This window comes from Phyllostomus hastatus, unplaced genomic scaffold, assembly GCF_019186645.2.
Source record: "Phyllostomus hastatus isolate PE091 unplaced genomic scaffold, TTU_PhHast_1.1 phas_scaffold_93, whole genome shotgun sequence".
Classification (NCBI taxonomy): domain Eukaryota; kingdom Metazoa; phylum Chordata; class Mammalia; order Chiroptera; family Phyllostomidae; genus Phyllostomus; species Phyllostomus hastatus.
In genome coordinates, this window is record NW_025334042.1 from 16,807,175 (window position 1) to 16,832,380 (window position 25,206).

The 25,206-nt window shown below is 37.9% G+C and overlaps 1 protein-coding gene and 1 pseudogene across 2 annotated transcripts in view; both read left to right on the forward strand.

Moving 5' to 3' along the window:
• The first annotated feature begins 132 nt into the window (after window positions 1-132).
• LOC123812932 (SAP domain containing ribonucleoprotein) overlaps window positions 133-25,206 on the forward strand; it is a 50,387-nt gene continuing 25,313 nt past the window's right edge. Inside the window, exons 1-9 of one of the 2 annotated variants that reach the window (XM_045829866.1) lie at window positions 134-283; window positions 9,700-9,799; window positions 11,972-12,018; window positions 12,249-12,316; window positions 16,310-16,361; window positions 17,193-17,266; window positions 17,948-17,976; window positions 21,225-21,250; window positions 23,318-23,386. In XM_045829866.1, the coding sequence (XP_045685822.1) occupies window positions 248-283; window positions 9,700-9,799; window positions 11,972-12,018; window positions 12,249-12,316; window positions 16,310-16,361; window positions 17,193-17,266; window positions 17,948-17,976; window positions 21,225-21,250; window positions 23,318-23,386 (501 nt within the window). In that variant the 5' untranslated portion in view covers window positions 134-247. Of the gene's footprint in view, window positions 284-9,699; window positions 9,800-11,971; window positions 12,019-12,248; window positions 12,317-16,309; window positions 16,362-17,192; window positions 17,267-17,947; window positions 17,977-21,224; window positions 21,251-23,317; window positions 23,387-25,206 lie in introns of both variants that reach the window. The other variant, XM_045829867.1, reaches the window with a different exon arrangement.
• On the forward strand, window positions 21,865-22,667 carry LOC123812933 (annotated as a pseudogene).

Sequence of the window (25,206 nt, forward strand, 5' to 3'; positions counted from 1 at the left end):
TTGCCCTTTCCGTCGTTCGGAAGGTGCAGAACCCGCCTCACTCCCCGCCCCACCTTTTGAGAAAGGTGGGGAAAGCTGCCTAAAGTTGTGAGAGGGACGCCAGCTATTGACTAATGGGAAGAGTGAATGGTATGAGGTGCTAGTAAGAGTGGCAGTGATTGGTTGATCGTGGTTGTCTGCTCCTAGGCGGGAGCTCCTGGAAGCGGAGGCAGCGGGAGGGGACCTTGTGGAGTAGAGGGGTAACAAGATGGCGGCGGAGACGGTAGAGCTGCATAAACTGAAGGTACTGTGAACGGGGGAAAGGGCTGGCTTGAACTTTTCTGGGGACTGAATTTTGCGGAGTGGCTTGTTGCTGTTCCTACGTATTCTCCTTGTAGGCTTCCCCACTTTTTACCGGCTCCCCCTGTAGTTCTTTTGTGCCTCCCTTCCTCCTCACTACGCCTGTCCTAATTTCTCATGCTCCTCACGGTTTTATTGTATCTGTACTTGTTATTTCTGCTCTTTTCTTCATCGGTGTATCGTCCGTCACTTCCACCGGGTTGTGTAAGTGCCTTCAACCTGTTCTCTTCTTGTTTTTCGTCAGAGATGCATTACGTCAGTGGTTCCCTCCTCTCTGCCCCATGCCGGACCCAGCACCCCTTTTCCTTACCTGGGTTGATGCTTTCCTATCTGTTATCCCAAGCTGAGATTCCCGTTAGCAGAGGTTGTCATCTTTGTGTATTTCTGTCTATCTAGGTCTCAAACATGATCCAGAAAATATTTCCACTCCCCCCACTTTTTTAAAGATGGGGTTACGCCTCCAGGGGGTGACTTTGAAACTTAAGGAGGCGCCTCAGAATATAGGTCTCCCCATAGACACTTTGGGTTTAAGGAGCCTTTTAGAGTTAATGAAGGCACAGAAAGCTTGGATTTAAAGTTTTTCAAGTTCTCTCACGCGGTTCTCTGCCGGCCAGGCTCCTCCCCCACCCCCACTCGCCTCCGACTCCCTGCCGGTAATACAGACAACTCAGTTGTAGCTGTGATATTTTAAAAGCATTTCCAAGGTTAGAGTTATCTCTGTCCCCATTTCATCTCACGTATGTACCCTGCATCTCTTGATATCACCACTGGGTGACACTCTCAGTCACCTATTTTAAGTTGTGTCTAGGGAACCCTCATAGCTTTCTTACATTTAGATTATTTTTTTCCTGGGAGAAAAGAGGAGTTTCTTTTAGGGTGAATTATGAGAATATCGCGTCCATATGTGGTTTCACAAGTAGTTTTCCCATTAAATGTTTTGATCACATCATCCTGGAAACCTTGGACAAACCAGGCTGATTTTGTTGAAGTTGCAAACTGACCCTTTAAAGCCTGCTGAGCTTAAAAACACAAAAAAAGTAAGAGTAATGGTAGGGAGAGATTCTTTTAGTTACTTTTTAGTTGACATCAATTAGACTTTTTGTGAAAGCTAATGAATGTCTTACTTTTGGATTCTAATCTGTGCTAGGGCGTTTTTGTGTCATTCTGGACTTTTGTTAACTTGGTGGTACTGAAATGAGTGGATTATATCAGTGGTCTCCTATTACCAAAAGTAAAGAAACTGGTCAACCACTTCCATTGCGTATATACTTATGCAAATTATGTGCTACCCTAGTGTTACGTATGTCACAGAACATACACAGAAAAGGAATTTTTGAATGAATGTGATAAAAAGGAAATATGAATAGAAAATCAAATATAGTCTTCCTGTTAGTCACATTTTTGAAACTCCTGTAGTAAGGCACCAGTCTTGTGACTTACCTTTATGGATTTTGTGTTGGTTTATGGAGTTCCTCCTTCCATAAAAGATCTGTTTGTTTGGACTATATTAAATTTTATTTTGATTGGATGATATCCTCTGACCTGATTTCTAGTGTCATAGTCTAAGAGAACATGAGGCACTCCTGACAGCCTAAAAAGGATTCATTCTTTTAATCACATTTTGCTTGTCTTTGCTTTTTCTCTAGAGCACTTCTTAACATTTTGGAGGTCACAGATATCTTTGAAACTCTGATGAAAGGTATGGACCCTCTCCCCAGAAAAAGGCATGTACACGTACTTTGCATGCATTTTGAGAGGCTTCATAAAATTACCTTGTAGCTCTGAGGAGTCCTTGGACCTCTGGTTAAGAATCCATGCCTTTAATTCTGACTTCCAGGACAGTTAATGTTTGGTTCCACTGTTCATCTTGATGGAATAATCTTGACTTAGGTTGACTTAAAGTTTTTATCTCTTTTTTTAAAAAGCCTTTCCATTTTTATAAAGAAATTTTGGGCTTTTAGAATGGGATCTCAGAGACAAGGAACAAGCTTTGAAGCAGGAAGGAAGAATATCAATTGAGAAGTCCACATCAACTGCAGAGTTCTCAAGATTTTGTAGAAATGCCATCATTCTAACGCAGTTACAGACACTGAATTGTGGGTGAAACTGCTTTGAACTATATTAGTACCAGATTTCCAATCAATGGTGAGAAAAGGGACTATTGTAGAGGAGAAAATGAGAAGCATGTACTAGGCTGAGAGTGTTGAAAACAGTGAGACATGTAATTTTGAAGTATAAAATGCATATATGTCGGTGATTGAAGACCTTGTGTAAAAGGAACTAGGTGAATTGTGTGATTAAAGGTAGACTAGAGTGAAATTGAAAAGGGCCTTTTAAGTTGTGTATGGCATTTGGTTTTTGTCATGTATGCAGAGAGAGGGGAGCCTTTGGAAATTTGAAAGGAGGAGCTGATGTGATGATCGTGTATGTCCTTTGGCAATATGGAGGATGGGGTCTGGAGAGGGAGAGATTTCACCAGTTATATTTTTACTATACTATTCACTTCTTGCTTAAAATCTAACTTTATACCTGCCAATCTCTCCAGCCTAGTTTCTCACACTCCAACCATATTGGCTTTATTTTATCTCATTCCTCAGTGTGAATGTGTTCATTAATTGCTAACACATATTATGTGGCAAGCACTCGTCAAAGCTATCTACATAAATTCATTTAATTCTCAAAATAACCCTGGAAAGTAAATGCCTTTAATATCCCCATTTTACCAGGAGAAAAAAATGGAAGCCCAGAGAGATTAACTGAGTAACTTGCCCTAGGTCCCACAACTAATGAGTGGTGGATCATATCCAGGCAGTCTGTCTCCAAAATTCATGTTCTTAATTGTTGCACACTACTTGCCTCAGAAGTCAGAATGCTTACAGGGGTGTCCAACCTTTTGGCACCTCTGGGCCCCATTGGAAGAAGAAAAGTTGCTTTGGACTACACATTAAGTACATTGTGACATGTAATCACAACAAAATCTCATAATGTTTTAAGTAAATTTACAATTTTGTGGTGGGCCACGTTCATAGCCATCCTGGGACACGGATGGCCCAAGGGCTACAGGTTGGACAACCCTGTGGACTTACAACATGCTTTTGGCTGCACTGCTCCTGCTCCTGCCACCCCCATTCCCTACATCTTCATCTAATTAACTACTAGTTGTCCTTCAGATGTCAATCATCTACCCAAGAAACCCTTAGGTAGGATAGGTTCTCCCTATTCACATGGTCAGACCACTTTTTAAATGCCTTCATAGGACTCTACTTTAAAAAATATATATATCAGTTAAGTGTTATGTACATGATCACTGATTGCCTTGTTTCCCTTCTAGGTTGTAAGCTTCCTGTGGGCAAGAATTCTGTTTTGCTTGTTTTTCTGTATCTAAAATAATTCTTGACAGGCAATGGGTACCCAATAACTAGTTACCAAGTGAATAAACTTAGTAAGACTTGAAGTAAGGTAGTGGCTACTTTGAAAGGAATGACTTAAAAAAATGTAGGATATAGAATTGTAAGTATTTACAGATCAGTTAGATGTGGGTGTAATGAAAGATGACTCCATGTTTGAGTAGTGATACCTTTAGTCTAGGTTGGGAGGAAGAGAAGAAGCCAATTTTGTGCAGTGGAGAAGATAAGTTTAGTTTTGGGCTTAAGTGTCTTTGAGACAGATACTTGGAGATATCTGGTAGTCAGTTGGAAATGTGGGTCTCCTGCTCAAGAGTTGAAAGCTGATAATAAAGGTTTGGGACTTATTGAAAACAGTATTTATATAGTGCCTACCATGTGCCCACTAACATAGGTACTGGAGATATAGAAGTGAACAAGGCAGACAAAAGTCTTGCTGTCATGGAGCTTATGTTTTACTGGGGGAAGGCACAATAAAGTAAAATTTATGGTATGTCAAATAGTGGTAAGTTCTGTACAGAAAAACAGGAAAGCAGGATAGGGAGTACAGTGGGAAGAAGGGTATTACAATTTAAAATATGGTGACTAGGGAAGGCCTCATTGAGGAGGTGATATTTCAGCAGAGACTTGAAGGAGGTCAAGGAGGGAACCACATGCAAAATGTTATAATTGGGCCTTATAGGTGATTGTTAGGACTCTGTCTTGAATAGAGGAATGACATGTTCTGGCTTAAATTTTCAAAAGATCACTTTGACTGCTAAGAATATAATATAATAAGGTGCAAGGGCTGCAGAATTTTTATAAGAATCTGGATGAAAAAAAGATCAGAAAGGATTAGATTCTAAATATATTTTGAAGTTAGAGCTGATTTGCCAGTGATTTGATTCTGGGAAGTGAAAAGCCTTTTATACAAGTGGAATGAGACCAAAGAAGGAATCTTAGTAAATTTTGAATTTACAGGGTTGAGTAAGAGAAGAGCTAGCGAGATAGCAAGGAGACTGAGGAGAAGAGGTTAAGAAGAAAATGGAGAGTTAGATAGAGTGTGCATGTGAGAGCAGTTGTTGGCATCTTGATAGTTAAGGTTGGGCTTAAATCAGAGAGACCTGAGCTGGCATATTGGCACCACTATTTTCTAGCTATATGATTTTTAAGCAAATTATTGAATCTCTTTAAGCCTCATTTTCTTAACTTATAAAGTGAGATCATAATACTTAGGGTTGTTGTCAGGATTAAATGAGGAAATAACATTCAAACTTCAGCATACATTAGTACTTAAAGATAAATTTGAATTTGTTGTGTGAAATGTTATAAATAATATGAAATGTCTCTGCCCTCGAAGAGTTCACAAACCATATCAAGAGATAACATGAAAAAGCTTTGAATCAAAATTCAAGACTATCAAACAAAAAAATCACAAGGAAGTAAATGATTAATGTTAACTGTATTATGTAGTCCATCATTTGGTTTTTTCTCTGTAGGTTGGATAGATTGGAAATGCCTTACTGATATTGGAAAAATAAAATTTTAGAAATTAATTTTTGAGTAGGTCATTCATGTACGAGTTCACAATTCTAAAGGTACAGAAGTGTATATGGTAGAGTTTTCTTCCTATGCTTGCCCTTAACAAGCTTCTTCTTCCCAGTGTTAACTTATCTGTTTCTTGTCCAGGCATCTTGTATATATACATCACTTAGAGTGAGAGGTGTATATGTGCATGTGCATTATTTTTTTACAATGACATTGAAGTTAGTATGATGTATAGTGTTCTGTAACTTGGTCTTTTAAAATAATCTTGAGATATAATTCACATATTATACAACTCAATGTAACTTGCTTTTTATTTTTTTATTATTTTTAAAATTTATTTATTTACTTTTTAGAGAGAGGAGAAGGGAGAGAGAAAGGGAGAGAAACATGGCCTCTTGCATGCCCCCAACTGGAGACCTGGTCTGCATCCCAGACATGTGCCTGACTGGGAATTGAACCAGTGACCTTTTGGTTCACAGGCCAGTGCTCAATCCACTGAGCCACACTAACCAGGGCTCAATATAAGTTGCTTTTTAAATATGCTCTTTTAAAATATTTTAAAGTCAGATGCATATCAAAATGGGTAAGTTTTGATATTATAAGTTATTATTTGAGTCTTTAAAAGATTTTTGTTTTACTATTATCATAATTTACCCAAATGAAATGTGCTAGAAGAAATGACTTTTTCAGCTGTTTTGTGTTTTTACTCATCTGTATTCCTTTTGAAATTTATGTCCCAGTATATGAGCAGAACCCACCATACAATAACTAAAGTAATATTATATGTAAAAACCACATGTAACATTTTTATTTGACCAGTGAGGGGCTGAGATTTCAGTGACCAAAGGCAATAGTAAGGTCAGTGGTCAGCATGATGAATGCTACACATGTAAACAACCAGTTGTACCATTCTGTCTCTTTGGAGTCTAGATCAGACTATATCACATCAGCTCCCTGTGCAAAAACCATCTCTGACTGTACATTTCCCTCTTATCTGGAAGTTTTTGTAAACTTTGCCGAGGCACTATTTTGGGAAGGAAGGAGAAGGGAGGAAACACCTTTCTTATTAGAAAGTTGATGAGTCACCTATTTACCAAAAATGTTACTTAAACGGGGTGGGGGTGAGGAATTGAGCTTCTGAGGAAGATGAGGAGTTACAGAAAATAAAGAAGCTATATTGCTTTGCAGAGAAGCAACCAACACCACCTGAATACACACACACACACACACACACACACACACACACACACACACAAAATGATATATTTAAAGTGTTAGGACTTCCAGTCAAGATGGAGATGTAGGTAAACATGGCTCGTCTCCTTGCACAAACATAGCAAAAATTACAAGTAAAATACAAAACAACTATCACCCAGAATCATCAGAAAATCGAGTTGTGTGGAAGTCCAACAGCCAAGGAATTAAAAAAGTCACATTCATCCAGATGGTTAGGAGAGGTGGAGATGCAGAACTGGCAGTCTCACACCTACATGTGGTGGATAAAAATTGGGAGGTATACCTTGGGAACAGGGGATCCCAACCCCAAACCAGAGCACCCACACTCCTCTCAGGGTTACATTGTCAGGAAGATAAGTCCCCATAACTTCTGGCTGCAGAAATCACTGGGGATTGGGGTGGTGGAAGAAACTGTGATTCTCATGTGTCTCCTCTTAAAGGGCCTGAAATGGAATTAGGACTTCCGCAGACTCACTCCCTCTGGGCTCCAGCACCGGGGCAGCAGCTGGAAGGGGCACCAGTGGCACAAAGGGAGAAACTGAAGTGTCTGGCATCAGGGTGAGTGCCAGGGGACAGTTTCCTCCTGGACAAAACCCTAGAGGCCAGGCAGTGGCCATTGTCCCTTTTCTAACACTTTTGAAATGCTTACTAGGTGCCAAGCACTATTCTACAGTAAATGCTTTATAAATATTTACTAACTGAATCTTCATAACAGCTCTTTGGTAAAGGTCTTATCCCCATTTCATGAGAAACTGAGGCACAGAGAAGTTAAGTTTACACAGCTGTTAGTGGTAAAGCTGGAATTTAAACCCAGGTAGTCTGGCTTCAGAGGCCATGCTAGCCTATGCAGTCACTCCACACTCCTCTCACCACCCCAAACCTCCTCAAGAAGCCAGTACATGTATTGGTGCTTGTTTAAATTCTTCAGGTCTGCAGGCTTCTTGGTCTCACTTCTTGTGGGGGAAGGAAACCCAAGGTCAGTAAAGGCTGTAGGTAATGCCTCCAAGACACAGTGTCCACAGTGCTGTAGTCAGTTTGTACAGAATGTTATTGTTTTCCCCTGTGAGTGCACCCAGAAGGTCATTGTCAGCCTGGAAGGGTTTCTGTTCCTCAGCTACTAGGTTCTCCAAAGCGGTTCCAGGCATTTGAGCTGAAGGAGTGAATTGGTGCTTGGGAAACCTGCATGGCCCTCATTCTGCGTAGTCCTCTTCAGTTGGAGTCCCTTTCCTGCCACTCCATGCTTTTAAAGGGTGATTATCTACCATGTTTTCAATAGAGAGTGCTATTGGCCTGTTGAGTAGGTCAATTCTTTACATATAGGATGGGGCAAAAGTAGATCTGCAGTTGTTCATATGGAAAATAATACAATAATTATTAACAGTATAAGCATAAACTTTGTGTTTCACATACTCACAATTGTAAACCTACTTTTGCTCCACCCTATATTATTTCTGCCTGCTTGTCCTGCTCAACTGAATATTCCAACCAACCAATTATTGTAAGGAGGGAGAAAAGCTGCTTCTCTCCATTTTCAAATTCTCCCTTGGTTGAAAACCTAGAGATGCCCAGCATATTCTCTTAGTTGTAAAGTTCTTTCTTCTATAGGAATCTGCTTTCATACTTCTACTGGTTGATCTATAATCTATACTTCAAAACAAGTAAAATCTTTCAGGGCAAACATCTATGACATTTGTGCACTGATTTGTATCTAGGGTTTCTGGAGCTTTCCTTTTCCTTGTTTTTTTTGGGTTAGCATATCATTATGCTTAAATAAGAATCTGGAGCTCAGCAAGGCTATTACATCAATTAATATATTCTATTTTTCAGTTAGCCATAACCTAGAATTACTTTGGTAGCAAATCATACTGTTACCTTCTGCACTTGTAATCATCTAAAACCCTGAAGTCTTTATCCTTTGAGTACTGTTGAGCCAGATCTTACTCATCTGGTTTTAGAACAATTTATATTTAGAATATTATTACAGTACTTTATATTTTATTCTTCCTAAATTGAATCTTTATTTTTGACTCATTGTTCTCTCTAAAGAACTCCCCCCTTACCCTTAGCTTATTTCTGTCAGTAATCCATCAGTTCTTCCTCCTCCTATTGTCTGCAGAGTTGGTAAGCATACCTGTTATATCTTTAGTCAAGTATTGATTTTAAAAATCTTCAACAGAACTCTGGCATGCATTTATATATTTTTTCCATTTTGACACAGATCTTTTAATTGATTCATTATTGACATTAACCTGGCTAACACATTTACCTAATTCTACAGTGGTTGGACTTGAATGCATATTTATGGAAGGTTTCAGTGAAAGGTCTGGAATAACAAGAATCTGCTTTTAGATAATTAGATTTTATACTTAAAGATTAATTCTTTCCATTAACTAGCTGGTATAGTAATTTTGGGGGGGAGTTTTTTTCTATCAAAAATGCTAAAGATTTGTAATAAGTAGTTGCACGAATAGATCAGAATTTTATTAAACTAGGATGTTTGTTCTTCATCATGTGTTAGGGAAGTCCTCTTACGTATTGAATATTAGAAGAAAATGGACTATCTTCATGGACCTAGAGGCTTGGTGGGATTAAGAGCAGTTGTTTGGAATTGAACTCTCTTTTTCTTTTTTGTGAGAACTATGGTTGACCCTTGAACAATATGGGTTTGAACTATTCAGGTTTACTTATACTTGGATTTTTTTCGATAAACACATGCAGTACTGTAATTGTATTTTATTATTTTATTAATGACATTTTCTTTCCTCTAGCTTACTATAAGAATATAGTATATAGTAATATGCAAAGTAAGTGTTAATTGACTTTACCGGTAAGGCTTCCAGTCAACAGTAGGCTATTAGTAGTTATGTTTTTTAATATGTTTATTAATTTGAAAGAGAAAGAGAAACATTGATGTGAAAGAGAAACATCAATTTGTTGTCTCCCATATGCACCCCAACTGGGAACCAAACCCCCAACCTTTTGGTATACAGGACAATACTCCAACCAACTGCACCACACTGGCCAAGGCAGTAGTTACGTTTTGAGGGATTCAGAAGTTATACATAGATACTTGACTGCATGGGGTGTAAGCATCTCTAACCCTGAATTGTTCAAGGGTCAGCTGTACGTCTTTTCTTTTTTTTACCAGGTTCATTGTATTAACTAAGGAAAAGTTTTACTCTTTTTTTCTCAGCTTGCTGAACTAAAGCAGGAGTGTCTTGCTCGTGGTTTGGAGACTAAGGGAATAAAACAAGATCTCATCAACAGGCTCCAGGCCTACCTTGAAGAGCATGGTGAGTGCTTTGTGGAGTTAGAGTGGTATGACTAAGAGTACTGATTTTTAGGCTTTGCCATGTGGAAGATTTCTTCTTTTCCTTTATGTTTTTGGTGACATAAACTCTTAATGAACTATATCAAGAAAACTCCTGGTTATCCAGAACAGTGGTTACGAACCAAAGAAGCACTCCTTTCCCCCCTTTAATACATTGCAATTTTATTTCAGCAAATTATTTAAAAGGAAGTATGGTAAAACAAGTATCATTAGCCTGAGAATTGGAAGATATGAATTCTGATTCCTCTTATGCCAGAAATTTACTAGGTAGCTTTGGATAGTCACTGTTTACATGGCTTACTCTTTACACTTGTTTGTTCTGATCTATGAAGTGGGACAAGTGTCTCTACCCTTGAAATTCATAAACTTAGATAACCTCTGGTTCTGACATTCTCTAATTCCACATTTTTTGAAGGTTTTATTTATTTATTTTTAGAGAGGGGAAGGGAGGAAGAGAAACATGATGTGCAAGAGAAATATCGTCCGGTTGCCTCTCGCACTCCCCCATCTGGGGACCTGGCCCACAACCTAGGCATGTACCCTGATTGAGATTGAACTGGCGACCTTCTGGTTTGCAGGCCAGCACTCAGTCCATTGAGACATATCAGCCAGGGCTAATTCCGCCTTTTAAAAACAATTTCATTGCCTGGGCCTGGTAGCTTAGTTGGTTGGAGCATCGTCCTATACAGGTTACAGGTTCCATCCCCAGTCAGGGGTGTGTATGGGAGGCAACTAATTAATGTTTCTGTCTTCACATCTGTTTCCAGCTCCCCTCCCTCCTGCTCCCTTCCTCTCTCTAAAATCAGTAAACATATGCTGAGGGGAGGATTTAAGGAAAAAGTTAAAAAGAAAAAGACCACTTTATTTAAGGCATACTGTCATCCCAGGTTGTACAAGTGTCCTCTTTACCTCTTGTTTATTCCCTTTTATTCCCATCCCTTTTATCCCATCTCCTTTAAACAACTGTTGTAATGTGTTGGTGTGTATTTTTTTGTCTCTAAGTACTGTGGTTTGTTTTTTTTTTTTTTTTTTTAGATTTTTTATTTATTTATTTATTTTTAGAAAGAGGGGAAAGGAGAGAGAAAGGGAGGAAAACATCAGTGTGTGGTTGCCTGTCATGCCCTCTACTGAGGACCTGGCCCACAACCCAGGCATGTGCCCTGACTGGGAATAGAACCAGCAACCCTTTGGTTTGCAGGCCAGCACTCAATCCACTGAGCCACACCAGCCAGGCTGTGTTTTTTCATTTGTTTGTTTTTTAAAGATGTATCTTTGTGGCCTGTGCCTGTGTTGTCAACTAGTGTATTCATTTCAATTCCTGAGTAGTATTCTATGATATATAGAACCCACCACATTTTATTTCACCCAGTGATAGACATCTGTATTGCTTCCTGAACTACTTATTTCATGTTCCTTAATATTCCTGTGTGAGAGTCTTTCTGGGATTCATACTTTGGGTTGCTGATAAATACCTATTTATAAATGTATACGTACTAATACTAAGCACTGCTAAATTGCTTTACAGAATTGCTCTATAATCTATAGAGTGCATGAAGGTTCTTGTCTTGCCTTCACAAATCTGTCCTATCAAGTGGCCTAATTTTTACTAATCTGTAGGTTGTTTCCATTTACATTTCTCTAATTATTAAAAAGTTTAAACATTTTTCATGTTTATGGTTATTTGGGTTTCTCCTTTGCTCATTATTCTCTTGGGGTTTCCATCATTCACTTGTTAGTTTGCAAGCCTTTTCTTTTATATTCTAGTAACTATTCCCTTGTTTAGACTCTAATATCTTCTTTGTCATGTGTTTCTTTTTCCATGGTGTTTTTCCTTAGTTTTGAAAAATTTGAAATTTTTCTCATACTGCTTTTACCTCTGGGTTTTGTTTTAAGAAATGTTCCCCCACCACTAAATCTTAAAGGTATTCTCCATCTGGAGTTCAACTTTATATTAATATTAGGAAGAGAAAACAGTTTTATTTCCTCCATGTGGAACAAATTTTATGAACATTAGTTCTACACTTATTATTGAATTTTATTTTGGGAAAACAAAATGATTGTAATTTTAGCCTGAGTACAATGATCAATATGGTAATGTAGCAGGGTATGACCCGGATATTTTAATATTCTTTAGCTGAAGAGGAGGCAAATGAAGAAGATGTACTGGGAGATGAAACAGAGGTGAGTTGGAGAGAGTAAAGGTTAGTGACTGGACTGGCAATGTGCCAATACCTTGGCCACATTACTTAACATCAATCATTAGAAGATTTAAATGCTAATAACTTGCTAGGGGAGAGTAGTGGGGGAATGAAGTTTCTGAAAGACTGATTCATTTTGAAGTTCTCGTAGTCTTCTATTGACAGGTTTTTATTCTTGATATATGTTAACCATTTTGTTTCATTTGTTTTCAGGAAGAAGAACCAAAGCCCATAGAACTGCCTGTCAAAGAGGAAGAACCCCCTGAAAAAACTGTTGATGTGTAACTATCTCTTTTTTATAATCTGAGTACAGAGCAGATAGTTCTGGGTGTGTTTGGGGGGGGGGGCATAGTGTTTCACTTTGTTTGCCTTTTATGGCTTTTTTAAATTTCTTATTACATCACACATTTTCAGAAGAGTCTATTTCATTTCAAGTACATGGTCTCAGTAAAGCAAAATAGTTTGTCTCCGGGTTCTGTAATAGGTGATTAGGACCAGGAGACTTCAAGCTCAGACCAAGTGTAGGTCTCCTAGCCTTGTTTTATCACCATAATAAATGATTCTCTTTCTGTATAGAGAATCGTACAGATTCTCTGCATAGAAAGAATTTTGTAAGGAAGGAGGGTGCTGACGAGAGATTTTTGTGTCTGAGGTAACACTGTTGTCTCTTTGATTTATAGGGGAACAGGGGAGGGCAAAGTACTAAAGTGGAAAGTAGATTTTGATTTATTATTATTTTTTTAAATTTTTATTTATTGATTTTAGAGAGGAAGGGAGAGAGAGAGAAGCACCTGTTTGTTGTTATACTTAGTTGCATATTCAGTGGTTGATTTTTGTATGTGCCCTGACCGGGATTGAACCCACCACCTTGTTGTATTAGCACACGCTCTAACAAACAGAGCTACCAGGCCAGATCTCAAGTTTATTTAAACTACCCCACAGTGTTACCATAAACATTTTTTGTTTGGGACTCTTTCCACAGATGTCTGGCCATCTTATACTCCAGCACATTAAGAGCAGTTGAGTCCTTTTTAACATTTTTGTTCTTCATAGCTGTATTAATGCATTTAGCTATAAAAGGCTAACCATTTGGTTATAAAAGGTTATAATATGTGGACTAGTAAAAAAATTAAACAGTACATATACTCAAGTACCCCTTGTTTTCACTCCCATCTAATTTCCTAGAGGTTTTTAATATCTTTTTTTGTAATGTTTTACACGGTGTGTGTATATATGTGTTTATACAGATACATATGTACACACTATGCATATTGTTGGTTTCTTGATTTTTTTTTTCCCCCTCCACATCTGGAAATCGTTCTATGTCATACAGTAATGTTCTTACTTAAATGTTAGTTTTGTACTAGGTGAGGTTCTAAGTGTTATGCAAATATATCTTCCTTTAATCGTTACATGAATCCTGTGAAATAGGGGTAATTATCCTAGTAAGTGGTAGGCCTCCTTTTTCCCAACTTGTGGTTATGGGAATTGTGTTATGTAAAAGTTATGAAAATAGTATAATTGACCCTCCAATACCCATTTACCCACATTTAGTAGTTATTAGCTTAGAATCTTATTCTTTCTAGCAGCTGATAGTACTCCATTCCAGGAATGAACAGTAATTTCACCAGTTTCCTGTTGGTGGGCATTTAGATTATTCATAATAGCAAGAAATGCAGTTCTACATGTCCTTATGCTGAACTTTTTTAAAAAAGATTTTATTTATTTATTTTTTAGAGAGGGGAATGGAGAGAGAAAAAGAGAGAGAAAAACATCAATGGGTGGTTGCCTTTCATGTGCCCACCCACTGGGAGCCTAGCCCAAAAACTAGGTGTGTGCCCTAGACTGGGAATTGAATCTGCAACCCTTTGATTTGCAGGCCGGCACTCAAACCACTCAAGCCGGGGCTGAAACTGTATTTATATGCATACAAGTATGTCCATAGGATAAATCCCTGGATTTGCTACATCACAGGGGATATGCATTTAATGTTGTATTAGATTTTATCAAATGTTACTGCTTTCAAAAGCCTTTAGTTATCTTCCACTGTAGGAGGTGTATGTCTAGATACAATGCTTTTAGAAAATGATTTATGGGATAGCTTCAAAATAAAGATGTTTTGCCCTGATTGGTGTGGCTCAGTTGGTTGGGTGTTGTCCCACAAAGAGGTGACTGGTTTCATTCCTGTCAGAGCACATGCCTAGGTTGCTGGTTCCGTCCTTTGTCCAGGTGTATTTGAGATGCAGCTGATGTCTCTCTCACATCAATATTTCTCTCCTTGTTTCTCTCCCTCTCTTCCCCTCTCTCAAAAATAAATAAGTGAAGAAATAAAGAAGTAAATAGAATAGAAATGTTTTGGGGACTTCTGGGACCAGAAGGCAGATCAGGTAAATACAAGGATAGTTGGTTTGTGTGGCTTAAAAATAATGAAATTGCCCTGGCTGGTGTGGCTCAGTGGATTGAGTGCTGGCCTGCAAACCAGGGGGTCACTGGTTCAATTCCCAGTCTAGGTCACATGCCCGGGTTGTGGACTAGGTCCCCAGTAGGGGGTGTGTGAGAGGTAACCACACATTGATGTTTCCCTCTGTTTCTCCCTCCCTTCCCCTCTCTAAAATAAATAAAATCTTTAAAAAATATTTTAAAAAATAAAAATAATGAAATCAAAAAAATTTGTAGAAGTTCATTACCCTTTGAATATGTAAAATGTATAATTTGTTTAAAGGGTTTTAATTTTATTAATGAATTTCTAAAACAGGGAAGTTGAATGTGTGTAGGGTTGGTGATTTTGTGTTTTAGAGGGAAGTAATGGTTAGACTAAAATATCTGGATCCCTTTAGTTTAGGTGTAGTGTTTTGTATATGACTATGGGTTGGAGAGAAATTTCTCAGTGAAAAAATGAAATTTCTCCTGAGTCCCAGAATGTGATGTGTTTTTATTGCTTGTGCTTAATTGTGCCTGAGGGCATTAGAATGAAGCAGGAGGAGGCTTCCTCTCTGGGGTTCCCTTTTTGCTGAGGTATACTGCAGTGATTGTGGTTTAAGACAGGAATGTGAAGGAAGTCATTAATGTGGAGTTGGTAGAAAGAACTGCTTTCTTAATGGCATTGGACTTCAAGAAAAACATTAAACTTCAGTGTCCCTTTTTGCTTCACAAGACAGAAGGTTGGGGAAGGAAGAGTGACCAGGAAATGGGAAGAATTCAGAAATTTCTTTAAAAGTCAGAATATTTAGGGATGATTTAGGTCCTTTGAACATTCAAAAGGAGGTCCCCTTGTGTCATCTTTGGTTTGAGGATCTCCAAAAATATTTCTGTTTCGTTTGATTTTTTTGTATTTCCTTGTTAAATCAGTTAAATATTGTATGACTTAGTTATGGTCAGCAGGGGGCACCCATCGCTTATTTGTCAGTTCTGGGACATTCAACAAAAGGATGGAAGAGAGAGTAAGTTCCTGTTCCAGAATTGCTTCCTCTGAAAATGCCATTAAACCATTACTACCTTTGAGGGCGTCAAATGGGAAAAGTGTCTGGGATATTGGAACAAAAGCCGCCTATGTCTCTAAATGAGGGACCTTAATGAGACTGGTTATGACCCACAGTTTTATGGGAGTTGTTTGGTGGAAGGTTAATGCCCTTCCATTTATCCTGGGTACTTCTGAACTTTGTCTCCCGCCCCTATGGTCCCCCTCTTTTGTTTTCTCTTAAGCCTTTGACTGGTAACTTAACATGTTTCCTAATTCAGACTCCCTTAGCCTTTTTTCTCCCCATTCCTTTTGGCATTTTTATTTGTCCCACTTTCACTGTTCTAGCTGAAGCTACAGTCTTCATGGGAAGAATAAAGGATTTGTTAAAGAAAAAAACAAGAGCTTGTAGAGCACACATTAATTGTTTCTGTGATGAAAGTTGAGAGCTGGTATTTAAATGAGTGTTGGAGAAATAGTTATTAGTCCAGAAGTAAATTTAAAGTTCCTAAAAGTAAATCAAATGGTTTCCAGTATCCTTTGAATACTTCCCTTCAGTCCAATGTATTTAACCAGCTTTCTTTCTGAATAACTTCCATATGCTTTAGCAGTGTAGCTTAGTCTGTTAGTGAACTCTTATAAATAGGTGACAGTCCTAGCAACTGAAGGTATAATTGGCTTCATGGTTTTTTGAACTAATGGGTGGCAGAGAGGTATGGGGCAGAGGACATGATTTGGTTAAGTTATTATACAATTCTAAAGTTTGGGGTTAGAACATCAGTTTTCTAATTTAAAAAATCTCTTTCCTCTTCTCCAGGGCGTCAGAAAAGAAAGTGGTAAAAATTACATCTGAAATACCACAGACTGAGGTAGGTATTATGCTCCCTGGTAGAAGAGCAGTCTCTCTGTATGTCTTTCAGTTTTGTTACCCTTCTCTCTGTATCACCACTTTAAAAACTTTACTCATAGGTAGATAATCAGTATTGACAGATTTTGCTATTGATATATTTTTCCACCAGCTACACTTGAGAAAATATTTGGACTAGCATAAATACCTTTGAAGCCCTATTTTTTTTATATATATAGAACTATGGTCTTAGTGGTTTCTTTAGGATGTTTATAAACTAGGATTGGAGTCTGGGGGGATTGTACCGTGGAAGAGATGAAAAGTAGAAAGTGAAGATACACTTTTAAGTTACAAATCACTTGTTGGTAAGATTGAAATTTCTCTGGATTCTGTCTTAAGATCTTTGAAATTAGGTTCCACTTGAGATCTGTGTTGTTTTTTGTACCTTTAAAGTAAAGATGGCATGGGACAACACTGCCTCATTTCTAACTAAAAGAGTACCACCAGTGTTGGAACCAGGCTGTTCCTTTGATCCCTTTTCAAAGGTCAGTTGGACATAGCTTTTTGTCTTCTTGGCTTCATGAAGAATGTGGGTTTTATTTTATTCCTTCTCTTTTGTTTTTGAGGATATGAATGTAATAATAGTCTTTTTGTGTTTGCTTTTTGGAAAAGTCTGTTAAGTCCTCAGATGGTTATAACCTAATATCTTCTAGGATTGTTAGTATTCTCAGTTTAGACCTTAAGAAATTACTTCTGATGTTCTAAATATACACACCTCTAAACAACTTTTCTCTTAAAAGTAGGAATCCAGAAATTGAAATTTTTCCCCCTTCTTTTGTCCATTATCACTTAGAGAATGCAGAAGAGAGCTGAACGATTCAATGTACCTGTGAGTTTGGAGAGTAAGAAAGCTGCCCGGGCAGCTAGGTGAGTGTCCTCAGCCTTTCAGACCTGAGATAGCACTGGTATGAAGGTGAAGGGCTGTGATCCTGGGTTTGAAATATAATTGTTGGCTTTATTTATTTATTTATTTATTTATTTATTTTAGATTTTATTTATTTGTTAGAGGTGAAGGGAGGGAGAGAAACATTGATGTGCTAGAGAAACATTGATAGGTTGCCTCTTGCATTCCCCCAATTGGGGACCTGGCCCGCAACCTAGGCACATGCTCTGACTGGGAATTGAATCAGCAACCTTTCAGTTTGCAGGCTGGCACTCAGCCCACTGAGCCACACCAGCCAGGGTTTAAATCCAATTGTTGACTTTAGTTTGGATATAGGCCTTGCTGAAAAGAAACACTGTTTTGTTTTGGCTGCATTGATGGAACTCTATTGATTTGGATCATTGCTGTAGATGGGTTTTATTATCAAGCAGGGGTTTGTAATAGGTAAAAGTCAGGAACTGCTCCCAATTCTGTTAAGGCTTCTTTTTACCTTATCTGGACTCTTGGTGAGAAAAAGTAAAAGAGACTTCTTTCATGGGCTTGTTAGAATTAGCTAATGATTGCAAGGCTTGAGATCACAAGCAAGAAGTGCCATATGTACACTTGACACGGAGACCAGGAGTGTGAACGGCTTCTTAAAACTGAGCTTGTTTTTCTTTCTACAGATTTGGGATTTCTTCAGTTCCATCAAAAGGTAAGCATCCAGAGACTCTTCTGAGAAAGTTACCACTACAGTTTTATTTTCTAGCTTAACAGATTTTATTTCTCCTCATTAAGGTAAACTTGTTAGCTCTAGAAGCCTTTTAAAAAGAGGTTATAACATTTACCTCTTTGCTTTAGGTAAAACTATAATTAAGCCTTCCTGGGCAATTTAGAGAAGGTACCGAAGTTATGAGAATAAGAAGACGTGCCAACATTTGTTTTCCTTTTCTTAGACACTTTCAGAGGAGTTTCTAGGACCTTGCTTATTCTGGTGTCTCAGATCAGCATATAATTAGTGTGTGCCTGTCCGGTGTTATACTGTCTAGTGTGGTGGTAAAGCGACAGAGAGTCCTTTTTTACCTCAACCATCTTAACTTCTTAGGAATTTACAAGGAAATAATCTTGGATATACTTTTAAAACTTAGCCACAAGGATGATGATGCATTAATTATAGTGGTCAGTAACTGGAAACAATGTGATATACAGTAGAAAGTTGGTTAAATGTATACAATAGTATAGTGGAAGACCATGCAGATGTTAAAAATTATATGGATGAATATTTGTCATGGGAGTAAAAGGCAGAAAATTGTACTTGAACAACAATTAAAATTAAAAAAAGAATATTTGTCAGAAAGATATACTAAGTGAAAAAGGCAGGTTATACAGTTTGCAGTGTGTTCCCATTTTAGTAATAAAAATGCATATATGGCAAGGAAAAAAGATTAAAGGGATATATACTAAATTGTTAATACTCATTATGTCTGGTAGGTAGAGTTTTGATTGACTTCTTTCTGTGTTTTTAGAATTTCTACAGTGAATGTGCATTTTGTTATAAATTAGGAAAAAAGGGTTTTTTTTAATCACATAATCATCCCTGGCTGGTGTGGCTCAGTGGATTGAGTGCCAGCCTGCAAACCAAAGGGTTGCTGGTTCAATTTCCAGTCAGGGCAAGTGCCTGGGTTATGGGCCAGGTTCCCCAGTAGGGGAGCCTGAGAGGCAAGCGCACATTGATGTTTCTCTCCCTCTCCATCTCCGTCCCTTCCCCTCTCTTTAAAAATAAGTAAATAAAATCTTTTAAAAAATAAAACCAAATAATCAATCCCTGTTCTAAGAGACCTAAAATTTAAATGTAGTCTCCGAATGCAATCCAGTCTTCCTAGTGACCTATTAGTAGTTCCAAGTATGTTAAGAAAATTCCCTCCAAAGATTTTACAGTGTTTTGCTCTGCTTTTTTAAAAGACCAGCAAAATTCTGGCTGCTATCACTCTATGTTTTAGAAATAAGATACTTTCTGGCCTTTAGTTATATCAAGAGATAAAATAGGATTGGTGATAGTACAACAAAAATGATTAGACATTAGATGGTACTATTTGAAGAAAGAAGAAAAGTTCAGATTAATTCCTAGTCTGAAAAGGAACCCTGATCAAGAAAGATAAAATAATGTATATGGGGCATTTACAGCATTATTGTATAATTCTGACATCATAGAACTATAGAGTAGCTCTTAAAAGAATAGAATATTTAAAAAGAGTTAGAGTTTTATGAATGAGAACATAAAAACACCTAATAGTTCCTACCACACGGTTTGTGGTAAAAGTTGAATCCATACATAAAATGTTGGCTCTGGCTGGTGTGGCTCAGTGGGTTGAGTGCCATTCTACTAACAGAGAAAGGTCACTAGTTCAATTCCCAGTCAGGGCACATGCCTGGTCCTCCTAGGATGGGGACTTGTGAGAGACAACCAATCCATGTATCTCGCTCATTGGTGTTTCTTTTTCTCTCTTTCAATTAAAAAAAAAAAAGTTTACAGTATTAGGGAACCAATTACAAAATTAAGATTGGTTAAAATGAAATTTTAAAAGTTTTAAATAAATAATTTTTTTTTTTAAGATTTTATTTATTTATTTTTAGAGAGGGAAGGGGGAGAGAGAGAGAGAGAGAGAAACATCAATGTGCGGTTGCTGGGGGTTATGGCCTGCAACCCAGGAATGTACCCTGGCTGGGAATCGAACCTGGGACACTTTGGTTCCCAGCCCGCGCTCCATCCACTGAGCTACGCCAGCCAGGTTAAATAAATAATTATTGACCAGATTAGGATTGATCCTATAGGCCAATGTACTACTTACTTTGATAATTTCTGTACAGAACATTTTCTTAAGGAGGCCATAATGTTAACTCAATGATAGTAACTCTGCTCTTTTTTCCAGATATGCCATTTTTATCTTTTTTTAATAGCCTTATTGAGATATAATTTATATGCCATACAGTTCATTCATTTAAAATATATAATGTGCTTTTTTTGTGTTTTGGTTTTTTTGTTCATAGGGTTGTGCAGCCATTATCACAGTCTAATTTTAGGACATAGGCATTACCCAAAAAAGAAACCCTATACCCATTAGCAGTTGTTTTTCACCCTTTCCCCCAAATAACCACTGATTTTTTTTCTATATCTGTAAATTTACCTTTATGTAAATGAATCCATGCAATTCATGTTTTTTCGTGACTAAATTCTTTCACTTAGCATAATATGTTTAGGGTCCATTCATGTTGTAGCATGTGTCAGTACTTCATTTCTTTCTCTCTCTCTGTTTTTAAGATTTTTATTTATTTCTAAAGGTGGGAAAGGAGGGAGAAAGAGAAGGAAAGAAATATCATATCTGTTTGCCTCTCACATGCCCTCCTCCCCCCCCCACCCCTCCCGGGACCTGGCCTGTAACCCAGGCATGTGCCCTGACTGGGAATCAACCAAACAACCCTTTGGTTCATAGTCTGGCACTCAGTCCACTGTGCCACACCATCCAGGGCTCATTTCTTTTTTTGTTGGATAATATTCTGTTGTATGGATATACCATATTTTATCTATTCATCAGTTGATGGACATTTGGGTTGTTTTCACTTTTTGGCTACTATGGACAATGCTTGTATATGAACATTCATATATAAGTTTTTATGAGGATGTATGTTTTCGTATCTTTTTTTCTGGACACCTAGGAATGGAATTGCTAAGTCATATGATAAACTTTCATGTTAACTTTTTGAGGAACTGCCAAGCTGCTTTCCATAGTGGCTATATTATGTTCTTGGTGAATGCAGATACGATCTCTGGATGCAATTTGTCTTTCCTTTCTCGCCATAAAAGACATTTGTCTTATAAACTATTTCTGTGCTAATTTGATTTGATGACTCTGAACTTCCTTTATGACTTTTTAAAATACTAAATAAAACCTTTTTCTTTTTTAGGCCTGTCATCTGACACCAAGCCTATGGTAAGAATCCTTTTTTTATACCTTTAGAGCCAAAGCTTAACTCTATGCAGTTAGTTTTAAAGTTAGACACTCCTCCTTTTCTGCAGGTCAGAGGAAACTCAGATCATATGAGCTTGGTGATCTTTTTCAGTAGTGTTTTATGTCCTGAATAAAAAGAATTGTTTGAGATACTTAGAGGTCAGGAAAATTGCCACATCTTCAAAAATGCTATAGCAATCTTTCTACCACTCCTCTTGAAAAAATGAATAGATTTGTTAGAAGACACAGCCCATGTAACACTATGTTTTATGGTACTGGAGTTTTAGGTCTTATCAAATGGCTTTGGATAATGTCTAGTTCTTAATTACCATAAGAGAATCTGTGAAAGCAACTTAATCAACTTAATGAATTCTATTTATAGATAGTGGTATTTTTAAATGCTCCCTAGTAAATGTAAAATCAGAAGATAAAGACTACGTAGAATAAGACACTTTTGGGCCATTGTGACTAGCAAGTATGTTTAGAAAATGGAAACAGATGGTGTGGTGAAATATATTCAGTTCTATGGAATCTTGCTCTTGTGGTTACAGTTGAATGAAAATATCTAAAATACTTTTGCCGTTGCGGCCTCATTGATGAGTATGCTCAGGCTTCACAAGAGGCTTACCTCTAGTGTCTTTTGCTGGCAAAAGAAGGTCAGGTTGAACTCCAGTAAGATCAGTGAAATCACCAAAGCCAACTCCCATGATCAGATTCATAAGCTGGTCAAAGATGGACTGATCATCTAGAAGTCTGTGATTCTCCATTTCTGGACTTGATGCCAGGAAAACACCTTGGCCTGTAAGAAGGGCAGGTATATGGGTGAGGTAAGGCAGGCGGTACACTGCCAGTGCTTGAATGCCTGAGGAAGTAACCTGGATGAGGAGGATGAGAATTCTTTGCCCACTGCTCAGAAGATACTGTTAATCTAAGAAGATTGACCACCACATATATCACAGCCTGTACCTGAAAGTGAGAGGTAACATGATAAAGAACAAGTGGATTCTTGCCCTGACTGATGTGGTTCAGTGGGTTGGGTGTCATAGTGCCAACCAGAAGGTCGCCAGTTCAGTTCTTGGTCAGGGCACATTCCTGGGCCTGAGTTGTGGGCCAGGTCCCCCAATTGCAGGGGTGTGAGAGGCAACCAGTGGGTGTTTCTTTCCCTCTCTTCCTTTCTTCTCTCTTAAAATAATAAAAGCTTTTTTTTTTTTTTTAAGTGGATTCTTATGGAACACATTCGCAAGCTAAAGACAGACAAGGCACACAGAAATTTCTGGCTAACCAGGCTAAGACCTACAGGTGTAAGAACAAGGAAGCATACAAGCACCATGTAGAATGGCTTCAGGTCAAGAAGTAGACCATCAGGACACTGTCCAAGCAGAAAGAGACCAAGAAATAAAGCCTCACTTCTTTTACCTGTACATAGTAACCTTGGCAGTTACAAACACTAATCATTCAAAATAGCCCTTACCTACCTTAATGGGGAAAAAAAAAAGTCCCAAATATCCTTATGATAATAAGGCATGATATATCAAAGCTTCCAAGAAAAATGAAAAAAAAAATGAGTGGAGTTCAGTGGTAGATGTGTCTTCTGAAGAAAGTAGATGTGTAGAGATAATTTCTTTTTGCCGGGAGGTAGAATCAAGAACTATTTGTATAGACTGTATAGGAATTAATGATTTTTGACTGTGAATGGTGGACGTGCTTGGAGGCGATGATTTAGACAATTGTTTGTTTTTTCCAGCAGTATTTTCCTACTTCGATTTTAAATCCCCTCCTCAGGTTCTTACTACCTTTGATGAATGAAGGAGACAGGGCTGAATCTTTCACTATATTCCAGAAAAGGCCTTTTAATAATTAGTGGCATGGGTGGTTGCTGCTTAGTTTCCTGATTTAGCACATGGGGTATCTTTAATGTTGTAGTCTTATTTAAACTCTTATCTGTGGACCATAGTTTCTGCCTTCTGTACTTTCTGTTTTGATTTTTTAATACAGGTGGGTTTTGTTTTGTTTTGTTTTGTTTTGTTTGGTTCCCCCTGTGTTTTGTAGGTTAACCTGGACAAGCTAAAGGAAAGAGCTCAAAGATTCGGTTTGAATGTCTCTTCAATCTCCAGAAAGGTAAAGTACTGTTTTTGCAACATTAGAGCATCTTAGGGGCTACTAGGCCAAGAAGTATAACACTTTGTTTTACACAGTCCTTGACCATCATCTCTTCACTGGCTGTTGAATACATTACAGGAATTGTTTCACAAACCTAATTGTTTCCAGATTGCTTTCATAGCTTCTATTCAGGCTTTTTGAGCATACTCTATAAGGAAGAATGTTTCAAACCAGAAAAACCATCATTGAAAAAAATGATTAGCTCTGATTGGTGTGGCTCAGTGGATCAACTCTAGCCTGTGGACTGAAGGGTCACCTGTTCAATTACCAGTCAGGGCACATACCTGGGCATATACCTGGGTTCCAGGCCAGGTCCCTGGCAGGGGGCATGTGAAATGCAACCAAATAATGTATCTCTCCCTCTCTTCCTTTCTCCCTTCCCTTCTCTCTAAAAATAAATAAATAAATAAATTTTTAATGATTATTTCCCATTTGCATATGGAAATACTGACTTCTCTGGAAATTCATTGGAAAAATTGACCTGACAGTAGTTATATTTTTGCTTAGGAAAAAAACAACACTAAAAAGTAAACATTTGTGCTCCTATAGGACTCATAACTTTGCTTACAACTGTGTTTCATCTTCCCTTCAGGTTATATATTTGATGTTTACCAGAAATATAACATCAGCTCTGTGTGCCCAGCTTGATGCTGAGACCATAGGTATTCAGTAGAAGTATTTGCTGGTCTATGTGAAATTTTTAAAAATTTGGTGTTGAGGTGTAGGCAGAGTATGTGATTCTTAAACCACATACAGGTTAATTGGGAAGAATGATTATAAATCCAAAGTCATTTGTGTTTGCTAGATAGCCCAGAAAGGGTTCCTTGGATCTGTGGCCCTGGTTCTTATCTTCTTTTGTATATGAGGGCTAGGTGTCTAAGAATCTCAGTAGTAATTTCACTCTTCTGGGGAATTATGTGTGTTTGTGTGTTCCATTAAAATTAACTAAATAGAACATCATACCTCCTGTTACTCAGCTCACGTGGACACATTCCTGAAAGGAATTTGTCCCTCACCTATACTGTCCACCTGAGTTATTTTGATAACATTTCATTACAGGGATATCAGCTTTTTCTATCCTTCCCTAGAGTCTTTTTCCATATTTGACCTGATTTCATTTTCAGTCCACAGGAGACTGGGTAAAACATGGTATACCTTAATTTATTTTGTGACTAGGAGCAAAGTACTAAATTTATCTGGTCCACATCTATAAGAATGGGAGTAATACCTAACACTATGTGAAGAGTAATTAATTGTGTATTCGAAATTCTTAACATAGTGACACTTTGACCCTCAATAAATACTAGTTTTCTTTTTCTTTTCTTTTTTTAATCTTTACCCAAGGATATGTTTATTGATTTTGGAGAGAGAGAAACATCGATGTGAGAGAGAAACATTGATCTGTTGCCTCCTGTTTGCGCCCTGGCTGGGGATCAAAGCCGCAACCTAGGTATGTGCCCTGACCTAACTGGGAATTGAAACTGCAACCTTTTGGTGTACAGGATGATGCTCCAACCAACTGAGCCACCCGGCCAGGGCTCGCTCTTAGTTCAGTTCTGTTGGCCAACTGGCTTTATGACTTTAATTTAGGCAGTTAACTTTGGTGTTTTATTTCATCATTGAGAAGATTTCAATTCTCATTTTAAATCTCTAACGGGTTACAATTAGATAATGGTAATTGGCAGAACTCTGACCATATGAGCTCTCTTCTCTGATCCTATTCATGTCACACACATGTTCTAGCATGGTATTTCTCAGATTCTGTGACAAAGACTAAC